The sequence below is a fragment of the Seriola aureovittata genome, chromosome 3 (assembly GCF_021018895.1).
Source record: "Seriola aureovittata isolate HTS-2021-v1 ecotype China chromosome 3, ASM2101889v1, whole genome shotgun sequence".
Lineage (NCBI taxonomy): Eukaryota > Metazoa > Chordata > Actinopteri > Carangiformes > Carangidae > Seriola > Seriola aureovittata.
In genome coordinates this window covers 29007269-29031379 of record NC_079366.1, presented here as the reverse complement: position 1 = coordinate 29031379, position 24111 = coordinate 29007269, and the positions used below count along the sequence as shown (strand labels likewise).

General features: G+C 44.4%; 1 protein-coding gene across 1 annotated transcript in view; it reads right to left on the bottom strand.

The window, feature by feature from the left end:
* The window catches only part of LOC130165502 (slit homolog 1 protein-like), a 63263-nt gene that overhangs the window by 21697 nt on the left and 17455 nt on the right, over positions 1-24111 (bottom strand). Inside the window, exons 5-14 of the mRNA XM_056370830.1 lie at positions 8009-8080; positions 7793-7864; positions 7548-7619; positions 7028-7191; positions 6771-6918; positions 5238-5309; positions 2635-2706; positions 2025-2096; positions 944-1087; positions 647-810 (exon numbers count right to left, since the gene is read on the bottom strand). Coding sequence (XP_056226805.1) covers positions 647-810; positions 944-1087; positions 2025-2096; positions 2635-2706; positions 5238-5309; positions 6771-6918; positions 7028-7191; positions 7548-7619; positions 7793-7864; positions 8009-8080 — 1052 coding nt within the window. The remainder of the gene's footprint in view (positions 1-646; positions 811-943; positions 1088-2024; positions 2097-2634; positions 2707-5237; positions 5310-6770; positions 6919-7027; positions 7192-7547; positions 7620-7792; positions 7865-8008; positions 8081-24111) is intronic.

The following is a 24111-nucleotide window of genomic DNA, read 5'->3' as shown; positions in this document are numbered from 1 at the left end:
AAATATAGCAGGTTACATGCTCACACTCTCCTGGAGGAGGTGTTGTATGAAACTGACTTTAACATCTTTACACATGAAAGGGAGAAACGAAACAATGTGCGTCCGTGTTTTCGCTGTTTTATGGAAGTCATACAGTTAATATTGTTAGAAAACACAAAACACATTTGCAATAAGATTTTTAACATGTGAGGATCATGGACGACTTTGTTTTCAGATGTTTAAACCAGTTTTCAAACACATTTTAAGTTTATCTTGGCCGGGAACAAAATGCAGGTAGTCGTAGTGGAAACACACACAGGATGAGCAGAGACCGGCTCCAGCTGCAGGAAGCTTCGTGCAGCAGTCTGGATTTCGAGCTGTGGGCCAGTGGAGCGCCGGTGTCTGACAGCAGAATGTCACTAACTAATATATATGCTAATAGGACGTGCACATGACACAAGGCTTTTTGGGTGAATATGACATTTCTACTGTGTGTACATGTATATTTCCCTTGAGGGAGGCCTTGCTGTTGTTCAGCACCTGACACGATCAACTGGGGCTGACAAACCCAGACTCGCATCTTAATTCACACTCCTCCTGTCATTTCTCTCTCACACACACACACACACACACACACACACACACACACACACACAGTGGCACTGACCGGAGCATCGGAACTTGTTGCTCTTGATCTGCGCGATGCGTTTGTTGGCGAGGCGGCGAGGGCTGGCGCAGCGAGCTCCACTGGTCTCTATGGGGTTCGAACGCAGGAAGTCGGCCAGCCACTTCACATTGCAGTCGCACACAAAGGGGTTCTGGGCCAGGTGGCTGATGGGAAATCACAGGAAAAGGGGGGCACAACATCAGTCAGATCCGAACTGAATGCGGGTGGAAGAGAACCGAACAGAGCCGGACTTTAAAGAGTGTGTGTGTGTGTGTGTGTGTGTGTGTGTGGTCTCACAGTGTCTGGATGCTGTGCAGTGAGCTGAAGGTGCCTTTGGCCAGACTCTGGATCTTGTTGTCGTACAGCGACAGCAGAGCCAAGTTCTCCAGATCTTTGAACACTGTGGCTCTGATGCAGTGGATCTTATTTGCATTCAGCAGCCTGCAGGGCAACAGCAGAGGGAACTATGTGACATCTCACAAGCTCCACAGGCCAGAGATATAATGAAGAATCATCCTCAACAAACAACCAATCAGCAAACTATTGAAACTAGTGTTGCAGATATAAAATTAAAAACGATGGGCTTGTTTTAGACACAACATGAGGCTTAAAGCTCCTCCAGTGTAAAGGTCTGTGTCCATGTGTAGTGTGATTATAGATCAGCTCTAGCTTCTATATTAATACTGTGAAAGTATCAAAGCCTCAGTCCACAGAGAAATGCACACAGCCTGTATTCAGAAACTGAGCCTTAAAACCAGCCGTCAGGACTTCTGGAACTTTGTGATGTCACAACAAAGCAGTCACCAAGCCCCGCCCACCTGGACCCACCATCCAAACCTTGCAGGATTTGGTTTCTCTGAGTGTTTTTACCTACCAGCCAATCAGAAGAGAGGCTCAGAGCCCCCTCTCTTCTGATTGGCTCACAGGCCTGTTGTTACTAGAGCTCCAGAGAGAAGCCTGAGAGAGGAGATGTAAAACTACACTGAGATGGTTTTTGGGTCTTAAAACCACAAATATATCTTCTGATGGATTTCAAAAACATCCGGAAAAGTGTAAAATATGTGACCTTTAAAAAAACAAAAAATAAAGGTCCAGTTTCTGCTGTAGCGTCGCATCAGTTTAACTTCCTCCTGCATCCTGACACGATCATTACACCTGAAAGCTCCACATGTGCGACACATTGCACGGTAAATAAATAAACAGACAGATTTATATCAGCCTGACTTGGCACAGAAACACAGTTTACTTTCCATCCCTCAGTTTAATGAGCTTCGTGCCACTTTCAAGCCACTTGACACCTGAAATTCATTTATGTAAAAACACAGTCAGTGTAAATGTCACTTCTGACAAATATATGCATCTTGCGGTTTGGACTCACAGCAGCTCCAGCGAGGCCAGGCCATCAAACACTCCGCTGGGCAGCTCGGTGATCTTATTACCATACAGGACCCTGCACACACACACACACACACACACACACACACACATATATATTATATATGTTCCATCAGTCTGTAACTAGTTACTGTGATGTTTTATTATCATTTTAACAGGAAGACTCTTATTTCACTGGCAGAACGTTTAGTTGGCGTCACACTCCGCTAACAACCCTGCACAGAACACATTCACACACAACCCACAAACAAGTCAAAACACACACACACACACACGCACGCACACACACACACACACACACAGTACATGCATGTATACTGGTACACACGCTCCAGGCCCGCAGGCCACCCGCTGTGACTATTTGTACGTCCTGATATTTCATAAGAAATGTCTGTTTACAGAGAGCAGGCGCCACTTTTACATTATTCATACCAGCAGTCACACAAACGCACGCACGCACACACGCATGCGGCGAGACATATGGAGGTAAGAGACGGGCAGAATACAGACATATGCAAACACATATTGGCGGAGGCGCTCTAATAACACTGCAGCAGTTTGTTCACACACTCGCTCAGACGTGCGTTACTCACAGAGAGTTGAGAGCTCGGAGGCCGTGGAAAGCATCTGGAGCAATCTCAGATATCTGGTTGTTACTCAGGTCTCTGGATAAACAGATTAACACACACACACACACACACACACACACACTTTAGTCACAGCAACAGTAGATTCCTTCATTATGTTTTGTCCCGTCATGGCAGGGATCACGGCGTTATCCTTGATTTCACTTTGAGCTTAAATAAACAAATTAAATAACTAGTTCCCTCTTGTTTCTATCAGCTCAGGAACATCCCTACGATCAGATCATCACCATGGAAACTGCTCCTCACGTATTCATTATTTCCCTTCTTGTCTACGACAGAATCTCTTTCCTGTTTTTGTTTTTTTAAATTCTGGTGTCAGGATTTTAACTTGAACTAAAGCAGCAGTCCTCGTCTGCTGAGGCCTGTTGTGCAGTATCTCTGAGCTACTAACTCCCTGTGGTCCCTCTTCGCTCCCTCACACTGGCAGATCTTCCCTCCCCGTCGCTCCCAGATCCAGATTAAGTCACTGAAGCGACCCAGACTTTGCTTTCATGGCTCTTATTTACTATTTGTAGGAGCCGTGTATTTGATTTGTGTGATGTGAGGCCGAGGCCGTCCACAGAAAACGTAATCCACAGCGCAGTAAACACAGGAGCTTCAAGGCTGTTTTTTTTCTCTGCACCTAAATCTTATCAGAAGTTATGAACATTGAAGACTGAGGAACGAGACAGAAAACAACCGCATCATGATACAAAACATTTAGACACATCTAAACCATGAGAGTTTCAGTGAGCGGTACAGGACGTAGTCACTACACTATTATCTGACTCTGTTTGTTCTTGTAAAGACGCTTGTAACTGTATTTTGTGTATTGTATATTAATTCAAGGCTGAGTCTGGCTCCTGCTCAGATGAAGAAAGCCTTCAATGGTGCATTTTCTTTCTTTCATTTCCATGTGGTATCCTCTGGGGTCAAAGATGCATGAATGATTTTATCAAACCGAATCAAATAAAAAGCCTTTATAAAGTGGAGGAACCCCACTTGATGAGACGGCCGGCCTGTAAGTGGGCCTGACATGTGGAAGGCAGAGTCGCAGCAGAGCCTCACACGTCTGACTCGGTCTGGCAGGCCGGACCGCAACATGTTAGATTAGAAAATCCTTGTTCTGCTGCCACGTCAGTCGCTCAACTGTCATAATACATTTCAAGACAAACCACTTAAACCAGCCTGGTAATGTCATCAGCTCCCCCTCTTTTAGCACTCAGGACAGTCTCACAGTGATGATGTAAGAGGGTAAAGGGGGGGGGGGGGGTGAGATGAAGAGGAAAAGGAAAACCACAGAGAGACAAAGATGAAGAGAAAGAACGTCTGAGGATGGAAATGGGCAGAGGAAGAGAGGAGAGGAAAGCAGCAGCAGTGGACAGAAAGAAAACCACAGAGAAAGAAAGACAGAAAAAAAAAAACTAAAACAGGGAAGAAAGTCAAGAAGTTATGAACGTTATTATTGTGGTTGAATCTTTTTTTTTTCAAACCTAAATACCAGATCACAATGATATACGCTTTCTTAATCATGCAGGACCCATGAAAGGCCTCCGATGGGGGCTGTATCTGACAGAAATCAAGCGCTCCTCGAAGCTGAAAATCCACAGGGGCTGTTTGTTATGTGGAGCAGGAAAACCACAGGCCAGTGAACACTGGAGACAGAGGAAGACGAGAGCGATCCAGCTGGCACATCACACTTTTAAAACATCAAACTTTTCTTGAGGCATCGCCCCCTCCGGAGGCAAAAATACTGTAACGGTATTGGTGGAGATTAAACCTCAGGGGGCGGAGCTGTAAAGCCGCAGCTTCCCTGGTTCGATGGTGAAGACAAATGATTATTTAATCACTTAATGTCACAATAATCGTAATTATACTACAAATCTTTGAAGCTGGGGGAAATATTTTGCTGCTGATTTAACGTCTAAAAAGAGTCAAATAAATATATTTTAATCTCCAAAGCGAAATCTTCATTTGAGAGCGTTGACCTACATGTGCAGCACGTTGTGCTGTTTTGGACGCACTCTTTACATTCAGCACTGTCAGCTGTGGTTTGGATCAGTCGTTCTCAAACACGGATTAAGAGCGACCATTTTATATTGACAAGTGTGATAACTGGTCAAAAGAAAGTCATAAATCTACAGAAACAGGGTTGGCTGGATTTGGATTTGGATCACAAACTCCACGGTCAGACGAACTTTAAACTGAAACTGGAAAAGTTCACAGAGTCTGTTTCCTGAGTGAATTTCTAATTTCTCATAATTCCTTTTCCATCGCACTGATTTATTCCCATGTTTAGATGACAGCAGGCTCGATGAAGGTGATGTTCTTCTTCCTCCTCAGCCACGTCTTCCCGATTTTCCCGGCCAGATGGGATATAAAACCCACTCAGCATATCGCTGTTCTTTATTTCATTAACTGACTTCAGAGTAAATCATCGTTGTCTTGTTCTCTTGGATTTAATATTTGACATTTAATAAGGAACATTCATGAGTGCTTCTTCGACCTGAGCTGATATTTAGAAACGTTTAACTCTGCGTGAAGAACCAGTGTTTCTCTGGAGGACTCACATTCGCCGAAGCTTCTTGTAGGAGGTGAAGGCGCCTGGAGGAACCGACTTGATGCCGTTCTGCTCCAGACGACTGGAGAGAGAGAGAGAGAGGAGAGAGAGAGAGAGAGAGAGAGTTATCGTTTCCATCAGCAGGCCGGTCTGCAGTTTCCATTCAGACTATTTAAACACTTGTCAACATGATGCATCGATCCTAAAGTAAAGAGATATAAATTGCTGGATTAAAAATAATGTAGTTGCTGCTTCTTGTGATTTTTCATCCTACAGATTCTTCATCGCTTCGGTTCCTTCGGTTGACCGGATTACCATTAACAGATCAATCATTTTAAAATAAATTCATTCTGCAATTTTCCCACCAAAAAAAGAAAGAAAAAAAAAAGTACAAGAGTTTAATTTTCCAGCTGATGCCGCTCAGCCCTCACAAGGGTTTCCAGCAGACATGAGTTCATATCTCCGCGCCGCAGCGAGGACGGGCACGTTGAGCTTTTAATGCTGGATCTCACATCAAAAGACCTGATGTATTGGCTGAAAATGTAAAGTACATGTAATGGCCTGTAAAATCTATTTATTAGATCTGTCCAAGTTACCACCCGCTGTGATGAACGGCCCACATCACGCTACCGAACGTGAGCCACAAGCTGAAGTGCAGCGGGATAAACAGAGTGTGTTTAAGTGGCTGAAGAAAACCCACTGAGCGTTGAGTCAAAGGGAAGGTTTCAATGCTGTTTATGTCCAAAGTATCTGCAGCACAGTTACGTAACTCACACGTCACTTCGTCATCACTGAGACACAGAGTTAAAGACGTGTTGTGTTCTGCATGTGGTTCTCTACGTTTTCTTTCTCTTTGTCGGGCTTTTCATTTAAAGTGACATTACGTAATAATCCTCTTAGGAAGAATTCATGAGGAGTTTCGCAAACTGTTTCTACAAAACAGTTATATAGAGGTTTTTGCTGAATGTTAACAAACTTTACTGTAATGTAGATATCAATGCATCTTCTTTCTTACTGACTCACCTGAATACGAAATAGTCAAATCAGTGTTATTTATGTAAATCTTCATGAATCTACAATTACAAATTAGATTTTGTCAAAAGGTTTTTACAATCCTAAAACCAGCGGTTCCCAACCTGTGGGCCATGATGCAAGTGGGCCAACTAATCATTAGCAAAACAAAAAAGCTCCACCTGCTTTCAGTTCAATCGTCAATGTTCGAACATTATCATAAAAATAAAACATGCTCAGGAACGTTTCATTTGACCTCCGTGTGGTGACGGCCTCGGCGGTGGGAGGACAACATTTCTAGAGAGTTGGAAAAGGTCGGGAACCACTGGCATCAATTCTTGGTTCAACAGATATCATATGTGCGGAGTAGACAGACAGCGATGGTAAAATGTTGTTGTTAATATTATTATTATTATAAAATAATAAACGTATAAATGCAACAGTGCTGCAACGTGATTATTGTATATCTTAGTCTAACGTGCAGCTCATTCTTTACTCTTATTAACTGTTTTAGATTAAATGTAAAACTCACATCTCAGTCATGGCCTCAGGGAGGTGGGCGGGGATGGCAGTGAGGCCCCTCCCTCGACAGTCCACGATGTTGTTGCTGCAGGAACACATCGGAGGACAGGAGCCGGACGCCAGGCTGCACGGCTGAACGAAGGCGCTGCCACCGTGACCTAAGAACAAACAACAGGACAAACTTTTTTTCCAGCTTCCAGTCCCGTCACACAGACCTGCATGTTAGTTAGTGTGTGGAGCAGCTCTGAGCTGCTGCTGCTGCTGCACCTGAGCAGGCGAAGTCGCTCTTGCGCAGCTCGGCGAGGTTGAGGCCCCTCAGCGTGGGAGGAGAGCTGCACTGGGTGTAGAGGCCCAACGCCGGCCGCTGCCGCAACCATGGAGACAGCCAGGCCAGGTGACAGTCACAACGCAGAGAGTTAGAGTGGAGGCGACTGCGAATACAGGGAGGGACGGGGAGAAAGGAAGGAGGTAATGAAAGGAGGAGAAGGGAGATCAAGAAGAAACAAGATGGGACAAAATGGGAGAGATGAACAGGTGAGAACAAGAAAGGAAGAAGTAAGGAAGTAGTGTAGGAAAGAGGAAAGGAGGAAGTAAAGGAAAGAGGAAGGAAATGAAAGAGGATAGAAGAAGAAACAGAGAAAAAGAAGGAAGTAAGGAGGAAATAATGAAGGACATAGACGTAGGATGGGATTGGAAAAAAGAGAGTTAAGTGTCTGGCTGTGTACTTACAACCAGAGTGAACACTCAGCATTCTGGGTAATGTAGTGAAAGGAGCTGAAGAACTTACAAGGTGCGGAGCTTCGGCATGTGGTTGAAACTGGAGACTGGGATACTGCTGATGTTGTTGTTGTTCAGTGTGCTGGGAGAAAGAGAGAGAGAGAGAAGGAAGAGAGGAGCGGGAACAACAGAGGAGCAGGGGGAGAGTGATGGAGGAGATGATTATCTGCAATATATTTCATATTCCTGCCACAAAACATGAGCAGGAGCTGACTGTGATAATCCCCAGAGACGATCTGTGTCTGTAACACTCACAGCACTTCCAGAGAGCGCAGAGCTCTGAACGCCCCCTCCTCGATACAGCTGATGTGGTTTTTATCCAGCTGCCTGGTGATGAAGAAGAACACAAACACAACTTTACACAGGTTTAGTTATGTCTTTTCTTTTATCCACTATTTTTATCATGTGTGTGTGTGTGTGTGTGTGTGTGTGTGTGTGTGTGTGTGTGTGTTTGTGTAGACTTTCACACACAGGTTTTTGAGGTCCGTGGCTCCTCTGAACGCCCTCCTTGGGACGGCCTGGATGGTGTTTTCACTCAGGTCCCTGGAAAACAGAGAAACAGAGAAAAACGTACGACTCAGAGAAACTGATTTAACACATTGTTGGGTTATTTTAAAGGTCTTATCCAGTGTAAAGGTCTGTGTCCATGTGTAGTGTGATTATAGATCAGCTCTAGCTTCTATATTAATACTGTGAAAGTATCAAAGCCTCAGTCCACAGAGAAATGCACACAGCCTGTATTCAGAAACTGAGCCTTAAAACCAGCCGTCAGGACTTCTGGAACTTTGTGATGTCACAACAAAGCAGTCACCAAGCCCCGCCCACCTGGACCCACCATCCAAACCTTGCAGGATTTGGTTTCTCTGAGTGTTTTTACCTGAAATCTGCTATATTTTTATTGGATCACTCAGAAAAACAGTCAGCCAATCAGAAGAGAGGCTCAGAGCCTGGATATCAAACTTCAAATTAAAACACTATCAAAGTGTATCTACATTCAGTGGCTCCAAGCTTTTAGACATGTTTACCCACAGTCAACCCCTTTATTTCAGTAATCTTCTTATTCAGTGACGTTTGGCTGGATTGTGTTGTTGTATTGCTGATGTCATTAAAGCACATTGACACAATAAAGCTTCCATATCCTTTTCTCCATCTGTTAAAGCCGAATGACAAACTGGGAATAAGGAAGCTTTATATAAGAGGGAAAACAAACATGTCAAACTATTTGAAAAAAGACACTTCAGACAAATATTTAAACTGTATGTGAATTAAAAAATGCGTTATTTGTTTTAGATCTTAATATCCCTGCTGGTAAACGCTGGCTCATCCTGCAGCCTTTACCCCACTATCAGTCTCCTAGCGTCCAGGCTGATCCGCACCATTACCAGCCAGTTTAATATGACTCTAAACACCGGTTCCTCTTTATCTTAATGTAGTTTTTCCCTCCGGCCTGGAGGAGTCTGGGAGACGGAGAGCGTCTCTCACACACACACACACACACACAAACACACTCACACTACAACATGCCGGGATCAGCATTGACTGAAAGGAGGACAAGATACAACGCTAGAGAGACAGTGTAGGAAAGGACAAATGGACAACAGCAACAACAGAACCCAACAGATAAAAGCAAAACTAAGGGGATAAAAAAAATGTGTGTGTGTGTGTGTGTGTGTGTGTGTGTGTGTGTGTGTGTGTGTGTCAGATAAACCACAGAGGAGGATGTGCATCATCTCTGTCTGCCCTGGAGGACCTCAGACACACTCCATTAACGTCAGGGTCAAACCAGAGAGCATGACAGCGGAGGAAACACCCACTTACTGAGACCTACACTGCCGATATAATATATGTACTGTTTCACAACCAGCCTCTAAAGACCGGCTCTTCGCGAAAGCGGATTCAAATTACTCAAGAGAATGTAACAATGAATCTGAATCTAGTGGGTTTTTTTCTCTCTCTGCAGAACAGGACGGTCAGAAACAGTAGCAAAGCAATAAACTAGTGTCTGGCAATGTCCAGTGGAAAAGTAAAATTGCTTACTTGTCCTCAGAGGCAGATATTATGTATCATGTTTTCCTTATAATTATTGTTTGTGTAAGATAATTTATTTTTTCTAACCCACTGTTATTGCAGGCCCTTGAGGCTGCAAAGGGGATTAAATGCTGAATTTGTTTGACATTTCCAGTTTATCTTAATAGAAAATTAAAAACAATGGGCTCGTTTTTGACACAAGAGTTTTAAAGCTCCTCCAGTGTAAACTTCTCGAACTTTGTGATGTCACAACAAAGCAGTCACCAAGCCCCGCCCACCTGGATCCATCATCCAACATTTGCAGGATTTGGTTTGGAGTGTTTTACCTGAAATCTGCTGTATTTTTATTGGATCACTCAAAAAACAGTCAGCCAATCAGAAGAGAGGCTCAGAGCCTCCTCTCTTCTGATTGGCTCTCCGACCTGTTGTTGGAAGAGCTGCAGAGAGAAGCCTGAGAGAGGAGATGTAAAACCACACTGAGATGGTTTTTTGGTTCTTTAAAAGCACAAATATATCTTCTTATGGATCAACACTTCAAGTAAACCACAGATAAAGTGTAAAACATTGGGACCTTAAACAGACTAACAGGAGGTTTGTTATCATTCAGCCCAAAGCACAGCTGAACCTACAGCTAATGCTCACAGCAGAGTCAGAGATGTCTTCCCTCTGGCGTCACCCTCGGTACAAACTTGACTTTTGTTTGTGCCGTTTGTGGTACAGATCTGAGAAACAGGCTAAGACCAGTGTGAGTTTCAGTGCAAAGTTAAACCCACAACTCCTCTCCAGTTCACCATGATGAAGGCAAGTCCAGGTCATGTAAGGGTTAAAGGAGCTAAGAATAGCAAAGTTTCTCTCCACATTTCCTTCCACCCAACAATTTCATTTTATATTGTGCATTACAGCCTTGAAAATCCATTACCAAGGTTATAGTCTCGTCTCTATTGTCAAGCTGCAGGCAGTGACTGTTCAGCTCTCCGTCTGTTACAGCTCTGTATCTGCTGAAGGTTCGGTGGTAACCCAGAGGTTTTTTCTTCTGTGTGGCCAAATGGGAGGAAGTGTCACGGGGAGGTCAGTGGTTAACAGCAGCAAAATAAAATCCATCACCGAGATAAAACCAGATGAAGCTCAACTAACCTAACCCAAAAAAATAAATAAAAAATAGACACTGTCTGAGGTGGGGAAGCTCAGCAGTGACATGAAACGACCTGCAAAGGAGGTGCTGAGGGAAATACAGAGTGATGGAGCGGTCAAGAGGAGGACAGGATGATGGATAGACGGAGCGAAAAAGCGTGGGGTGGTGGAGAGGGATACAGGGGAAAGCTAAATTAAAAGCCGGGTGGTTCAGCATCTCATCCAGCAGACCCAACGAACAGGAAACTGGAAGCTGGAAATCTGGAGCAGAAGAGAGGGATAGTTATGATGATACAGACAGACAGAGAGATGGAGGCCTGATAGAAAGAGACAGAGGAGGAAAGACATGAAGTGCAGTTGTACGTGCAGTTTTTCTGCTTCGTTTCAGAGAGAGCTAAAGGTCAGTGAACCAAACTAACCCCTTTATATTCGTCCGTCCGTCAGTCTCTGTTCACAAGCTCTGTATCCACTCATGGATGTGAGCAGCAGAAAACCAATATTGTCAAAGGATTTCAGCTCTGTTTGACACAAATAAGTTATTTCTCTAGAATACAAAGACAGAACAAGACGCAGCTCAGCTAACAAACACCCCTGCAAACACAACAGTGTGTCAGCATCAAACAGAAAAGACACAAAGTTTGTAGAGATTAAATAAACACTGGTCTTATTCAAAGAAACAGTGCTGGAAGTTTGAAACAAAATGCACTTTCTTTAAAAAACTGAACTGGAGGCAAACGTTCACTTCCCTCATGGGAACTTTGAATATAAATGCATTAATCAGGATTAATTAAACTAAACTAAAGCAAAGCCTTAAATTGTTTGTGCACAATAAATGTTCATCCGTAGTAAATCTCCGTCATATTGTGCACATTCAGCGTTCAGACAGTAAACAGTGCTGTGTTAAATCAGGTACGACTGAGACATGAAATACAATCCAAGAAGGCAGAGACGGATCCAGCATCCACAACAACGCTGCAGGAGACAGGATTTTTAAAACTCACAGCAACGTTATCGCAGCGTCAATTACTTGATCTTTTGTCGAGACAATCGCTAGGTAAACAGCGCTCATGTGACGACGTAATCTACCAGGAATGTGTGCTCGCGTGTGTGTAATTGGCCGTTGCGGCACCTCGCCGGATGAAGATCTGTTCCAGCAAAGAAGGTGAGCTGGGTTGAAGTTGTTAACTGTTTCTTTGCCAGAGCCGCCTGCATCGGATGGACTGGCCTTATCTAACTGTATGAGGGCGCTGCCTTTTGTCACGCACGGCTGTTTGTAAGTTTTGCTGTCGCTACGTAGCTAACGTTAGCATCAACAGCTGTTTACTAACAGTCCAGAAGAAATATTGCATCAAACTTCACTCCTTTCTCCAGCTGTCTCCAGAGGTGAGAAAACAAACCTCTTGTTTGGCTTCTGTTTCTATCACTTCCACTGATGTATAGCATGCTAACTAGCTAGCCCCAGCCATGTCAGACTGTGTTGTCACTTTCCGATACCGAGTCACTGTATCATCCAGTCTGCCCTGTAGAAGTAGAGCTGCTCTGTGGGCGTATTATAAACCTCTTGTAAACACAACAGCGGTAAGTAAACAGCTGTGAACGTTGGCTATGTAGCATTAGCAAAACTAACCCTAACCCTTGCTATTTGAAGCAGCGTCTGATTATCTTTTCCCTCTCGTTTCCTTCCCTCTCAAGTTTTATTTCATAAAATGTTTTGTTGTCACGAGCTTGTGGAAGTCAGTGGGACACTCCACGGTGACAAGCTGCAGTTTCACAGACATTTCACATGTGAGAAATGACAAAAGAATGTAAGACCACCAGTACCGAGTATCCTGATGGCCGGGTGGTTAAGATGTCTACACCATACAACCACAACCTCCTTGATCATTTGTTCCAAGTCATTATCTTCTCTCTCCCCCCGTGTGTTTCTCATCTCCGTCTGTACTTTCACTACACGGTAATTGCAACACACATCATGTAAGTTAAGTAAATGTCCTTTCCGTCTCCTCCGTAGTCCTCAGTTAAAGTAAGACGTGCTTTATTGGCACAAAAGATTATTTGCGATTGTTGTTAAATCAAGTGTTCACCACAATGTTAAAACAACGTGACACTGAAAAAGGAAAAGAGGAGGACAGGGCTGGCACACACACACACACACACACACACACACACACACACACACACACACACACTCTGCTGGCACTGATTCATGACATAAATAACACAAACACTGATCAGTATAAATTAATCATCAATAACAGTCAAATAGGAAGTTTAACACATAAATACATGAGGATTTATTCAAACACACTTAAATAATTCAAATTTGTAACAACATCCACCTGCACACGGAGAGGAGTATTGACAGCTCTCACACACACACACACACACACACACACACACACACACACACACACACACACATCAATATTAAAGATGCTTTCCCATCAGGTTACCCAGACATCTGTTGCCAGGACACCAGGAAGCTGGATATGATGTTTACTGGAGAGAAACAGACTGGTCACAGCTGGACGTGTGTGTGTGTGTGTGTGTGTGTGTGTGTGGTGTGTGTGTGTGTGGACGGTAGGTAGTCTCACAATGTTTGCTCTCTCCTGCTATCTCCTCTATTCATTTTCTGATCCGTTCTGTCATCCGTTGTGTCCGTGTCCGTCCTTCCTCCCTCCTCTTCATCCTCTCATTGTTCCGCCGTCTCTCCTGTCGTTTCAATATCCTCCTCCTCCTCCCTCCCTCCCTCCCTGCTCACAGAGGAGGGTGAGAAAGGTAAACTTTCCCACTCGTTCCCTCACTCATCTTTTTCCTCGTCACCTCTCTGTCCATCCGTCTCTCACGGCTACGGGTCAAACACGGGTCAGCTTCAGTCCAGCGGCTTGTTCGCTCGTTGTTCTCAGTCACTGATACTTTGTTATATCCTGTTGTTGTTATTAACAGCGTGGTTTTGGTCTTCCTGCATCTTTGGCGGATTGGATAGATATCTGAATGTTAAATCCGTCATCTGCATCTTCTCCTCCCGAGGTGCAGCTGCGTCATTTGTGTTGACGTTGGCTGATCAATAGCTGTTGGTGAACTTGTTACTGCAGTAACTGAACTGCTCAACCGCACACAATTGAGCTAATCACACGCCGTAATTGTATTGATCTTGTACATAATGTCAATTAACTCACATGACACGTTTTAATTCTGCACGGCGAGAACCTGCGACTGTCGCGCTCGCGTCGTGTCGCGTGGATCAGCTGACCAGCGCTTTGCACCGAACGTAAATGACAATCCCAATAAAGTTTATTCAAACTTTGTGCAATTCTGAAGTTCAGGTTCACATCACACAAGACTTCAGCTTTAAACACAGCAACTAAAACACGACTAATATTAAAAGAAGCTCAGAACAGTTTGTGATGGATCTATTGACAGCCGCCATTTTGGAAACCGGAACATGCTTCAGAGAAAGAAATCCATCCAGTCGTCCAAAAGTCAGATCGATGAGCGTTCACGTGGTTAATGAAGCGCTGTGACCCCCCCCACCCCCCCTGAAACTGCTCATCAAATGATCACCGATCTGGCAACAATTTGGCCTGATTTTATAATTAGACGGGGTCAACGGACTCAGGGGATAAAATCAGGCCGGATCCATACAGTATCTGCCCGGCCTCATGTTACCTCAGCGCGTCAGTGAGTTCCCTGTACTGTGGGATGCACAGATTAAATTTGGAACCGGATCAGTAACCAGCGTTCGCTCTAGACAATAAAAACAAATATCATGTCTTGGTCTGAGTAAACCAGAGCAAGAAGATATCTTCAAACGTTACAGCCTTTTTTCCCTTGTTGTGCTGCTACAGGTCGACATGGAGACACAGTTCAGAAGACCACGACAAAAGTATTTGGGAAGGTACTGGATCTGTTTCATTTCTGCTATTTAAGCCTGATATTAGCTTCATATTAACTTTTTTAATGCAGATTTTATTCCCCATCACTTGCCCTGGAGGCTCGTTAGGACGGAAGCTCGCGATGGTCAAAAAAAGAACAGAATTAATTAAATCTGCTTCGATTTTTAAATGGGAACCTGACCTTAATCATTTAGCTGCAGTTAGAGTCTTTCCTTTATTGTCTCTCAAACACAAACAACAAGACAATAAAGTTTCTATGGGGGTTTCTGTAATGCTGTGAATGTGATTATTTACAGTTCCACACAGAAAATCACAAAAGCACAAAACAGTATGAGCTGATGCAGCTGAGCGCGAACACACACACACACACACACACACACACACACACACACACACACTGTCTTGTTTGACCCCCATGCAGCCAGGTTATCAGACAGAGTCAGAGCAACAACATAGTTAATAATTCACTGTCATAGTCTGGTCCCCTCCTCACCCCGACACACACAAACACACCACCCAGTACAAACACCTTAAATAAGTTATCATCTACAGAACTGAAAGACAGAAAGGTGATGAGAGAGAGAGAGAGAGAGAGAGAGAGAGAGAGAGAGAGGAGGAAGAGCAAAGACAAAACAAAGTGAAGGGGAGACCCAACAGAGGGAGGAAAGTTAAAACCAGATGTGCAGCACAGAAAGAATAAATAACATCAGAATGCAGACAAATGTGGTTCAACAAGAAACCACACTTCGAGAGGACGACCCCAGAAAGGCCTGCCAGGGACAGACACACACACACACACACACCACACACACACACACACACACACACTGGGAATCTCCCCTCACACACACACACAAAAATAATACTGGAGAATGAACTGGAATGTCAAAATATATCAGACAAGAGGAAGCTGATTAGACTTGAACCACAAGATCATTTATAAACACGTCTCTCTGACAGGTAAATACACACACACACACACACACACACACACACACACACACACACACACACTCTGATGTGAAGCTGGAGAGACTCTGAGTGTTGGGAACAAACTCATATACAGATGAGCTGCAGAGTGATGGGTCACACTGCAGGAGAGGTTTGAGAGGTTTCTATACACAACAGGCGATAAATAGCTTTTTAAAAATGTCCGTTTTCCTAATCTGTGACTCACAGTTCAGCTCAGTTCATGTTTTTGTTGAGCAGAGCAGAAAAACAGAAGCATATATGATCGTTACAAACATTTTTGAGGAAATGTAATGTGTAAAAAACCAACACTCAAAACCTCTGAGATAATCAGGGTCTGAATATTTGACTTAATGTGAATCTGCTGTAACTTCAGTGCCACTCTAGAGTTAGCAAATACAAGTTATGATTCTTGTTGATGATTTTTGTAACTTGAAAGTTGTTCCAAGAGAGAAAAGTTGAAAAGGTTATTGAGAAAAACAGGGAGAGAATGTTCTCGTTTCGCTCGTGAAGCCCCGCAAACGTTCATTTTTCTAATTTCCCTTCTGTCTTTGTGTCGACCGCAGAGCTGCAGGCGGAGACGGATCACACAGACAAAACACAGCATGAAGGGACACACACGCTCAGCAGGAACATGCAAACACACCACACACACATGCTAAATATTAGCCTCACACAACATCCAGAGGCTGCGCCTTTATTCAACACAACCCGAGCACATCGCACCACAGACACGCTACGACACACACACACACACACACACACACACACACACACACACACACTGCGTAACATGTGCGTGACAAACACACAAGTTCCTACTGGTACACACAAACATTAATACACTGCGCGAAAATGCACATGACATGCACGACGGGAAGGTTCATGACCTGATGGCACGAAGGAGGTTGTAACCGTGGCAACAGGCCAAACTCAGCCACCTAAGGAAGTAAATATGGATTTGAGTCACATGTCGGTTTAGAAATTAGCACGTCGCTGTGACACTGTGACACATACTATTGCATATATTCACTTTAATCACTTTTCAACCTTCAATTAGCTTTTTGTTGCTTATACATGTAATTTACAACCTGAAGAAACATCAGCTGCAACTGAAACTGTGGCTGAAAAGATGAATTTTAACTAGTTGATGATTTTTAATTAACATCTCAAGGCGGTGGCAGGAAAGCTCTGAGTTTAATTGGTGTGGTTCTCTTCAGGGCTGGTTATTGATATTTTGGAGATCGGTGCTGAAAACAAACACCTTCTGTAACGATTCTTAATGATTCTTTATTTTGAAACCAATTTGATCGACTCCAAAAAGAAACTTACAGTACACATTAGTACACCAGGCATGCTGCATGCTGATTGGCTCACTGACGCTGACGAGATTGACTCATTTACTCCTCAGGTATCGAATGACCAGGTTATTTTTTCATCCTCGATATTATCAAACTATTTCGATCGGCCCATAAAAGTATCGGCGTTCGATTCCGAGCCCCGGTTCTGTTCAGTAAAGACATTTCCACACTCAGTCTGCACTATGAAAAAAATACTGTATAAAGTTCTGAAAGCATCAGTTTCTGTTTCAAACATAATGAAGTAAAGATAAAGCTGAAAAAAAATCTTTACTTAGCGAATTAAACAGCTGCTATTTGAGGCACATAACTCACTTTTCCCTCTGAGAAAATAAGATTTATTCGCTTCCTGTTCTTCATTCACCTCTCCTGTGTTTGCTTTATCATCCCTGCTCTGTTACCTCCACCCTTACCTCACATCTTTTCTATCCTCTCATATTTTCCCCCCAGTGTGACTCCTTCCTTTATGCCTCTCTACTTTCAGCTTCCTGTTTCTCGCCCCCCCTTCTTCTCACCTCCATCTCGACTCCCCATTGTTCTTCCCTTCATTACACCCGTGCCTCGCTCTCTCTTTGCCCTCCTCCCTCCATTTCTTTCACCTCTCTCCAGCCCCGTCTCCTTTGCCCTCCATCCTCCTCTACCTTCCAGTGTACTTGTACTTGCTCCTTTTCCTTCATCACTCGCTCCGTTCCCTCCCTCCGTCCACAGGGGAGCGCGGCGCTTAATTGAAAAACCCCAAAGGCAGATGGAGGAAAAGGTGATGAGGTTGAAGAGGAGGAGAAAGAAGAGGAGGAGGGGAAGAATGACGACAAACCCGAGAGAGAGAGAGGGAGAATGAAAATGAAACAGAGGAAAGAGAGACGTGAGAGCCGAATGTGATTGTCCGCTGTCTCTCACTCATATTTGTCTAAGCCCCAATCTAAGATTAGCGATTGGCTGTTTGAACAGTCCCGGGTGCCTCTTCCCATCATGCTTTTCCACTGCTCTCAGCGTGTCAGCTTTACTTTGGACCGACATGACGGGGGAAATCGGCGTTCCTGGTCTGACCTCCCACAAACACACACACTCAAGACACACAGTCTGGGCTGTGGAATAACAGCTGAGCAGGTTTTTGTAAGGGGGAGGGAGGGAGTGACGGTGTCCGTCCTCGCCGCAGATCCCGTCGTCCAGCAGCAGGGAGCGCCGCACGGTCCCCCCGCTTTAAGAAAACTAGAATTCTGGGAAAAAATCCTGCTGCTCCTGCGTCCGCTGCAGTGACGGATCTGACTCATGCTGATAATGTAAATATAAAAACGCACACATGTGCAAATGGACCGAACACACACTGACATAGCTGCTTTCCATCCACAGCCCCATAATGCCACAGTGGAAACAGTCCATTAGTACATGAAGTACATGTTGTTAGGTTTTTCAAAACCTGCATTAAAGCTCCCATTATAACTCATATTCTGTAGTAGAAATCTGCCTGAACACACAGGAGCTGTCAAGGGTTTCTGTGACTGTGGCAGATTCTCTAACTGTCTTAAACATCAAATTCAAGGACTTTCCAGGCCCAAGTCCCTCAAATCCAAGGACCCAACACGTCAGAGTGTGAGTTTTACTGTTACAACACTAAGAATTTTTATAATGAGAACTAACACGCTTCACAGAAGACAATTAAACAACAATTAAAAAGAGGAAGAGGCTTGAATGTGTGATCTCTCTCCTTCTCTAACACAACACAGCAAAACAGTAAGTTGACTTATCTACGACGGCGGGCGACACACCACATCAGCACGGAGCCTGTTTACTAATGTTAAGTAAAAAGAAAATATCACTTGAACTTCAATTTCTACTTTTTACACAAAATGTATTAATTCAATTCTATTTTTTCAAAAACTTTTAAGGCCTTGAGTGTTTCGTTCCTAAATTTCACAAACTTTCAAACATTGAAAAGTACCTGTTCTTCTGAATTCAAAGTGTTTATTATAAGAAAATGCAAAGCCGTACAATTTTCCTCATGACTGGTCTTCAGACACAAGCAGATGGCGCACACACAAACACACAAACACACACACAAACACACACACAAACACACACACGCGACGCGACGTAAAGACTCACATACATCCAATTATCTCAGCGGCAGCAGACACGTACGAAAACTGCAGAAGAGCAAAATGATCACACACGCAAAGAAAATTAATTAAAGTATGTGCTGACACACTTTTTCATCCTGCAGACACTCCTATAAATAATGATGTCACCCAATCACACACAGAAACACAACACACTCTATTTCTGTACAGATGCAAATCTGCGTAATTAGCACATGTATACATGCCGGCACACAGACTCACAAACAGGCAATTATACAGTACAAATGCTAATACAAGCAATTATCACACACAGTCACACACACACACACACACACACACACGGAAATATTACTTTTTCCTCTCTCTCTGAAAATTAGTCGGGTAAATGGCGAGGTCACACTCCGGTTAGCCTCTAAACCGCCGCAGCACGGCAGCTGCTGTCACTGCCTCTGTTAGCGCCACACCGCTAATTAGCCGCCCTCAGATGCCAATCAACTGTGCTAATGAGGACAGATCTGCCATTCTGCCTAATGAGAGAAACCCTCCAAGCGTCTGAGGGCAAACTTATCCGCCATAACACACACATTTAATTTACAGGTTTTTTTTTTTTCTGTTTTGCTCACACTCTGATTTCACTCGCTCTCAGTTCTCCAACTTCTTTTTTAGTTTAATGAACGATGTGTTAAATACACAGCTTCTGTTTGTCTCTGTTAGACTGAGCTGTTTTTGTTTGTTGCTTTGCACGGCACTCAATGGACAGAAACAACGGTGTGAGCTGCCAGAGCGGTTTGAGAAAAAGCTGCAGTTCCTCTAACGACCACTAGAGTCTGGCTCCAACAGTGAGTCAGTCCCCACAGACTCCCATGTTAAAATGTCCAACTTTACAGCACAAATAAACATGTTTACGGCCAATTTCCTCCTTCATGACATCTGTACGGGGGTGAAGTTTTATAAAAAGTCACCCATTTATGTGCAGCTGCTTTAAAAGAACAAAACATTTCACGTTTTACATCTTTCAGGTCTACAAGCGTCGAGTTTCTGATACTCCAAGAGAAAGCTGGAGAAAAACGTTAATGTGAAAAGTAAAGGTTTCCACACTTGTAGGTTTTAGTTTCGAGACTTCTGCAGATGCTGCTGACCACTCAGAGGGTCGTCCTATCGTTCCCTGATTCGTCACGCTCCTGTCATGTGACCTTTTTCCGGATGAAAACGACGATTCCCAATCTGTTTTTTTCCACCGTCTTCATAAATTCATGTGTTACTTTCTGTTTACAGCACATCCGCACCTGCTAGCGCTCGCACATTCACCCAGGTGTTTATTCGTTTGTGACATATACAAATAAAAAACCACATGAGAGCACTAATCAATCTGGTTACTGGTGGTCATGAACTCCACAGACGGTCCCGTCCGTTACTCAGACTTCACTCGTGAACATCGGCGTGTTTGATCAGGGCTTTTGCGTGATGCGGTGTTTTCCCAGCTCCTTCGGTTTGACAGGATGTAGCACCTCTCTGCCAAGTTCACATCAATCCACAGTCAATAGCGACCCGCTGGAGCTCTGTCTGTAAAGACCGGCTAACCGCACAGTTCACCTCCAGGTCAAGGTGTGTGTGTGTGTGTGTGTGTGTGTGTGTGTGTGAGAGACATCGAGATACACTCCCATAATTCTTGGGTTCCCCTGGGCTAAAGGGAGGTGCTGGGAGGGGGGCACCCTGGTACATGAACACACACACACACACACACACACACACACACACACACATTCAGGCAGCCTCTGGGTATCATCAAAACACACAAAGGACTGTTACTGGGTGTGGAGCGAACCCATCACACAACCACACGGCGCCAACAAAAGGCTGGGGAGGGAGGTGAGACGTGAGAGTGTTTAACCACGAAAAAAAGGAAGCGGTTGAAGCAACAACAAACAAAAAAAAGATGGCGGTAAAGAGGAAAGAGAGGTGAAGGAAAGACTGCGATGAATCCGACGAGTATGAACGTATGATATAAACATTTCTACCTGCATCTTTAAGAGAAAACTAAACTGTGATATCTCTGTGACTTCCATCAAACCATGAGGAAAACGGGAGTCCTGTAAAGCTCAAGTGAACTGGGAGTTTGAAGTGTTGAGGAGTCCATTTGTTTTAATCAGAGGTTTGGATCAGGTAACACATGCATGGGCTCCTAATGGGCTGTAAATAAAATAAATATAAAATCACATGAGTGCGTTTTTCTGGAATCAAATCCATCCAGGTGCCATTTCCTCCAGGGGGTCGGAGCAGACTTCGGTTCATTTGAGTTGAGGCTTGTGGCGAGTTTTTTCTTATTCCTAGAACAATTATGACGAACATCTCGTGATTAATGAAAGTCAGAGAGAAGAGGAAGTCGGGAGGTCGGCGCAGCGTTGGCTTCTCTGTCTGAGGCGTGTCACATGACGAGGACATGTTCCCGTAAATGTAGATGATTAAAGAACTGTTTACTCTGAAGTTCTCACTTTCTACTAATTCACCTCGGGGCCGGAGCAGGAGGAGAACGAGCACATGTAAGTGGAGAATCTCAAATGTCCTAAAGATGAAGTATAAACAGGGCCGACTGTTTTCAGTTTCTAATTAAAGAAAAAGCTGATTATGTTTATTTTGATTATGTTTAAATCTGGTTAGTGTGTATCAAGTGTGCATGCTGAACTAGCTCGTAACTACGAGCTGAGGAATTTGTGTATTTATTTATTGACGCTGCTTCGCTGACGTGTCGTTTACTGGGTTTAACTTTTCTTTATCACTTTACAGCTTTAATCAGCATCAGACATTAAATACAATATTACAAGTTTGTGTTACTAAAAGAAGGAAAACAACTGAAACATTAAACACCATAATATAATTATATTATAGCCCGCCCGGCAACATAATAATATCGTATATCACAGTGTTTGGGCTGCAGATATTAAATCATGAGTCTCGCTACAAATGATTTGATTAAACAACGAACGGTTTCCGCTTTAATTCAGACGAGGACGTACGTAGATCTGTCAAATTAAATTAAACTTTAAATCGGTGTTAAATCTTTAAATAATTATCAACTAAGAACAATATAAAGACTTTGCTGGAGGAGGAGGAGGGAGAGAAGAGGAGGAGGAGGAGGAAGAGAGATGGAGAGAAGAGAAGGAGGAGGAGGAAGAGTAGGAGGAGAGATGGAGAGAAGAGGAGGAGGAGAGGAGGAGGAGGAGAGGGGAGAGAAGAGGAGGAGGAGGAGGAGGAGAGAGGGAGAGAAGAGGAGGAGGAGGAGGAGGAGGAGGAGGGAGAGGAGGAGGAGGAGGAGGAGGAGAGAGGGAGAGAAGAGGAGGAGGAGGAGGAGGAGGAGGGAGAGGAGAGAGAAGAGGAGGAGGAGGGAGAGGAGAGAGGGAGAGAAGAGGAGGAGGAGGAGAGGGAGAGAAGAGGAGGAGGAGGAGGAGGAGAGATGGAGAGAAGAGGAGGAGGAGGAGGAGGAGGAGGAGAGAGGAGAGAAGGAGGAGGAGGAGGAGGGAGAGGGGAGAGAAGGAGGAGGAGGAGTGAGAGAGGAGAGAAGAGGAGGAGGAGGAGGAGGTGGAGGAGGAGAGAGGAGAGAGAGGAGGAGGAGGAGAAAGGAGAGAAGAGGAGAGAAGAGGTGGAGGAGGAGAGAGAGGGAGAGAAGAGGAGGAGGAGGAGAGAGGGAGAGAAGAGGTGGAGGAGGAGGAGGAGGAGGAGAGAGGGAGAGAAGAGGAGGAGGAGGAGAGAGGGAGAGAAGAGGAGGAGGAGGAGAGATGGAGAGAAGAGAAGGAGGAGGAGGAGGAGAGAGGAGAGAAGAGGAGGAGAGGAGGAGGAGGAGAGAGGAGAGAAGAGGAGGAGGAGGAGAGAGAGATGGAGAGAAGAGGAGTAGGAGGAGGAGAGGAGGAGAGAGTGGAGAGAAGAGGTGGAGGAGGAGAGAGAGATGGAGAGAAGAGGAGTAGGAGGAGGAGGTGGAGAGAGGGAGAGAAGAGGAGGAGGAGGAGGAGGAGGAGAGATGGAGAGAAGAGGAGGAGGAGGAGGTGGGAGGGTGTTTTGGACAAAGAGAAAAAAAAAGCTCACCGACAAAAGGCAGCACACAAACGTATTTGTGTGTAGGTACGTGTGTGTGTGTGTGTGTGTGTGTGTGTGTGTGAGAGGAGAAACAGATTATGCTAGAGAGGAAGTGTGTGTATGTGTGTGTATGTGTGTGTATGTGTGTGTGTGTGTGTGTGTGTGTGTGTGTGTGTGTGTGTGTGTGTGTTTCCAAGGGGCATTGGGCTTTATAGAGTCCATCAACACAGCAGGAGGAAAAGAAATCACTCCTGCTGGAGGAAGTGCTAATGGCTCTGCACTGTGATTGTGTCACTCTGTGTGTGTGTGTGTGTATGTGTGTGTGTGTGTGTTGTGTGTGTTGTGTGTGTGTGGTGATTGATTGAACATGCCAAGTCCATCTCGGCATCCCCTGATGGGAGCCAGAGTGTGAAATTGCCAGAAAGGCAAACGGCAAAAATAATCAGGACACACACACTCATCCACAAACAAACACTTTGACACACACTTTCTTTTACCACGTATCACTCTCATACTTTCTCTTCATCTCCCTCTTTTTCTCTCTCTCTCTCTCACACACACACACACACACACACACACACACACACACGTCCACCTGTTCATCTCCTGTAATTACCGTTATTTTTCATGGCTGTTATCCACTTCACTCCCCCCTCGTCTGAGCTCAGAGGAAAAGTAAGAGTCTCTTTGTATCTGCACGTTTTCTGTGTCAACCACTGAAAAAACCATCACACACACACACACACAGCCACACACACATGCACACGCACACACACACACACACACACACACACACACACACACACACAAACACTCTCAGGTACAGGCACAGGTATAAAAACACATCACTGTCATAAATGGATCACTCACTGAGAAAAGTTAATTAAAGAGCTCTGTTATCTTTTCTTTTCTCTCTCTCTCTCTGCAGCAGTGTTTGTGTGTGTGTTTCCAGGCGTCTCCAGGCAGTCGGCAGATACCTTCCCCATCCCACACTACAAAACACACACATTTATAACAAAGACTTCACAGCAGTGCGCGTGTGTGTG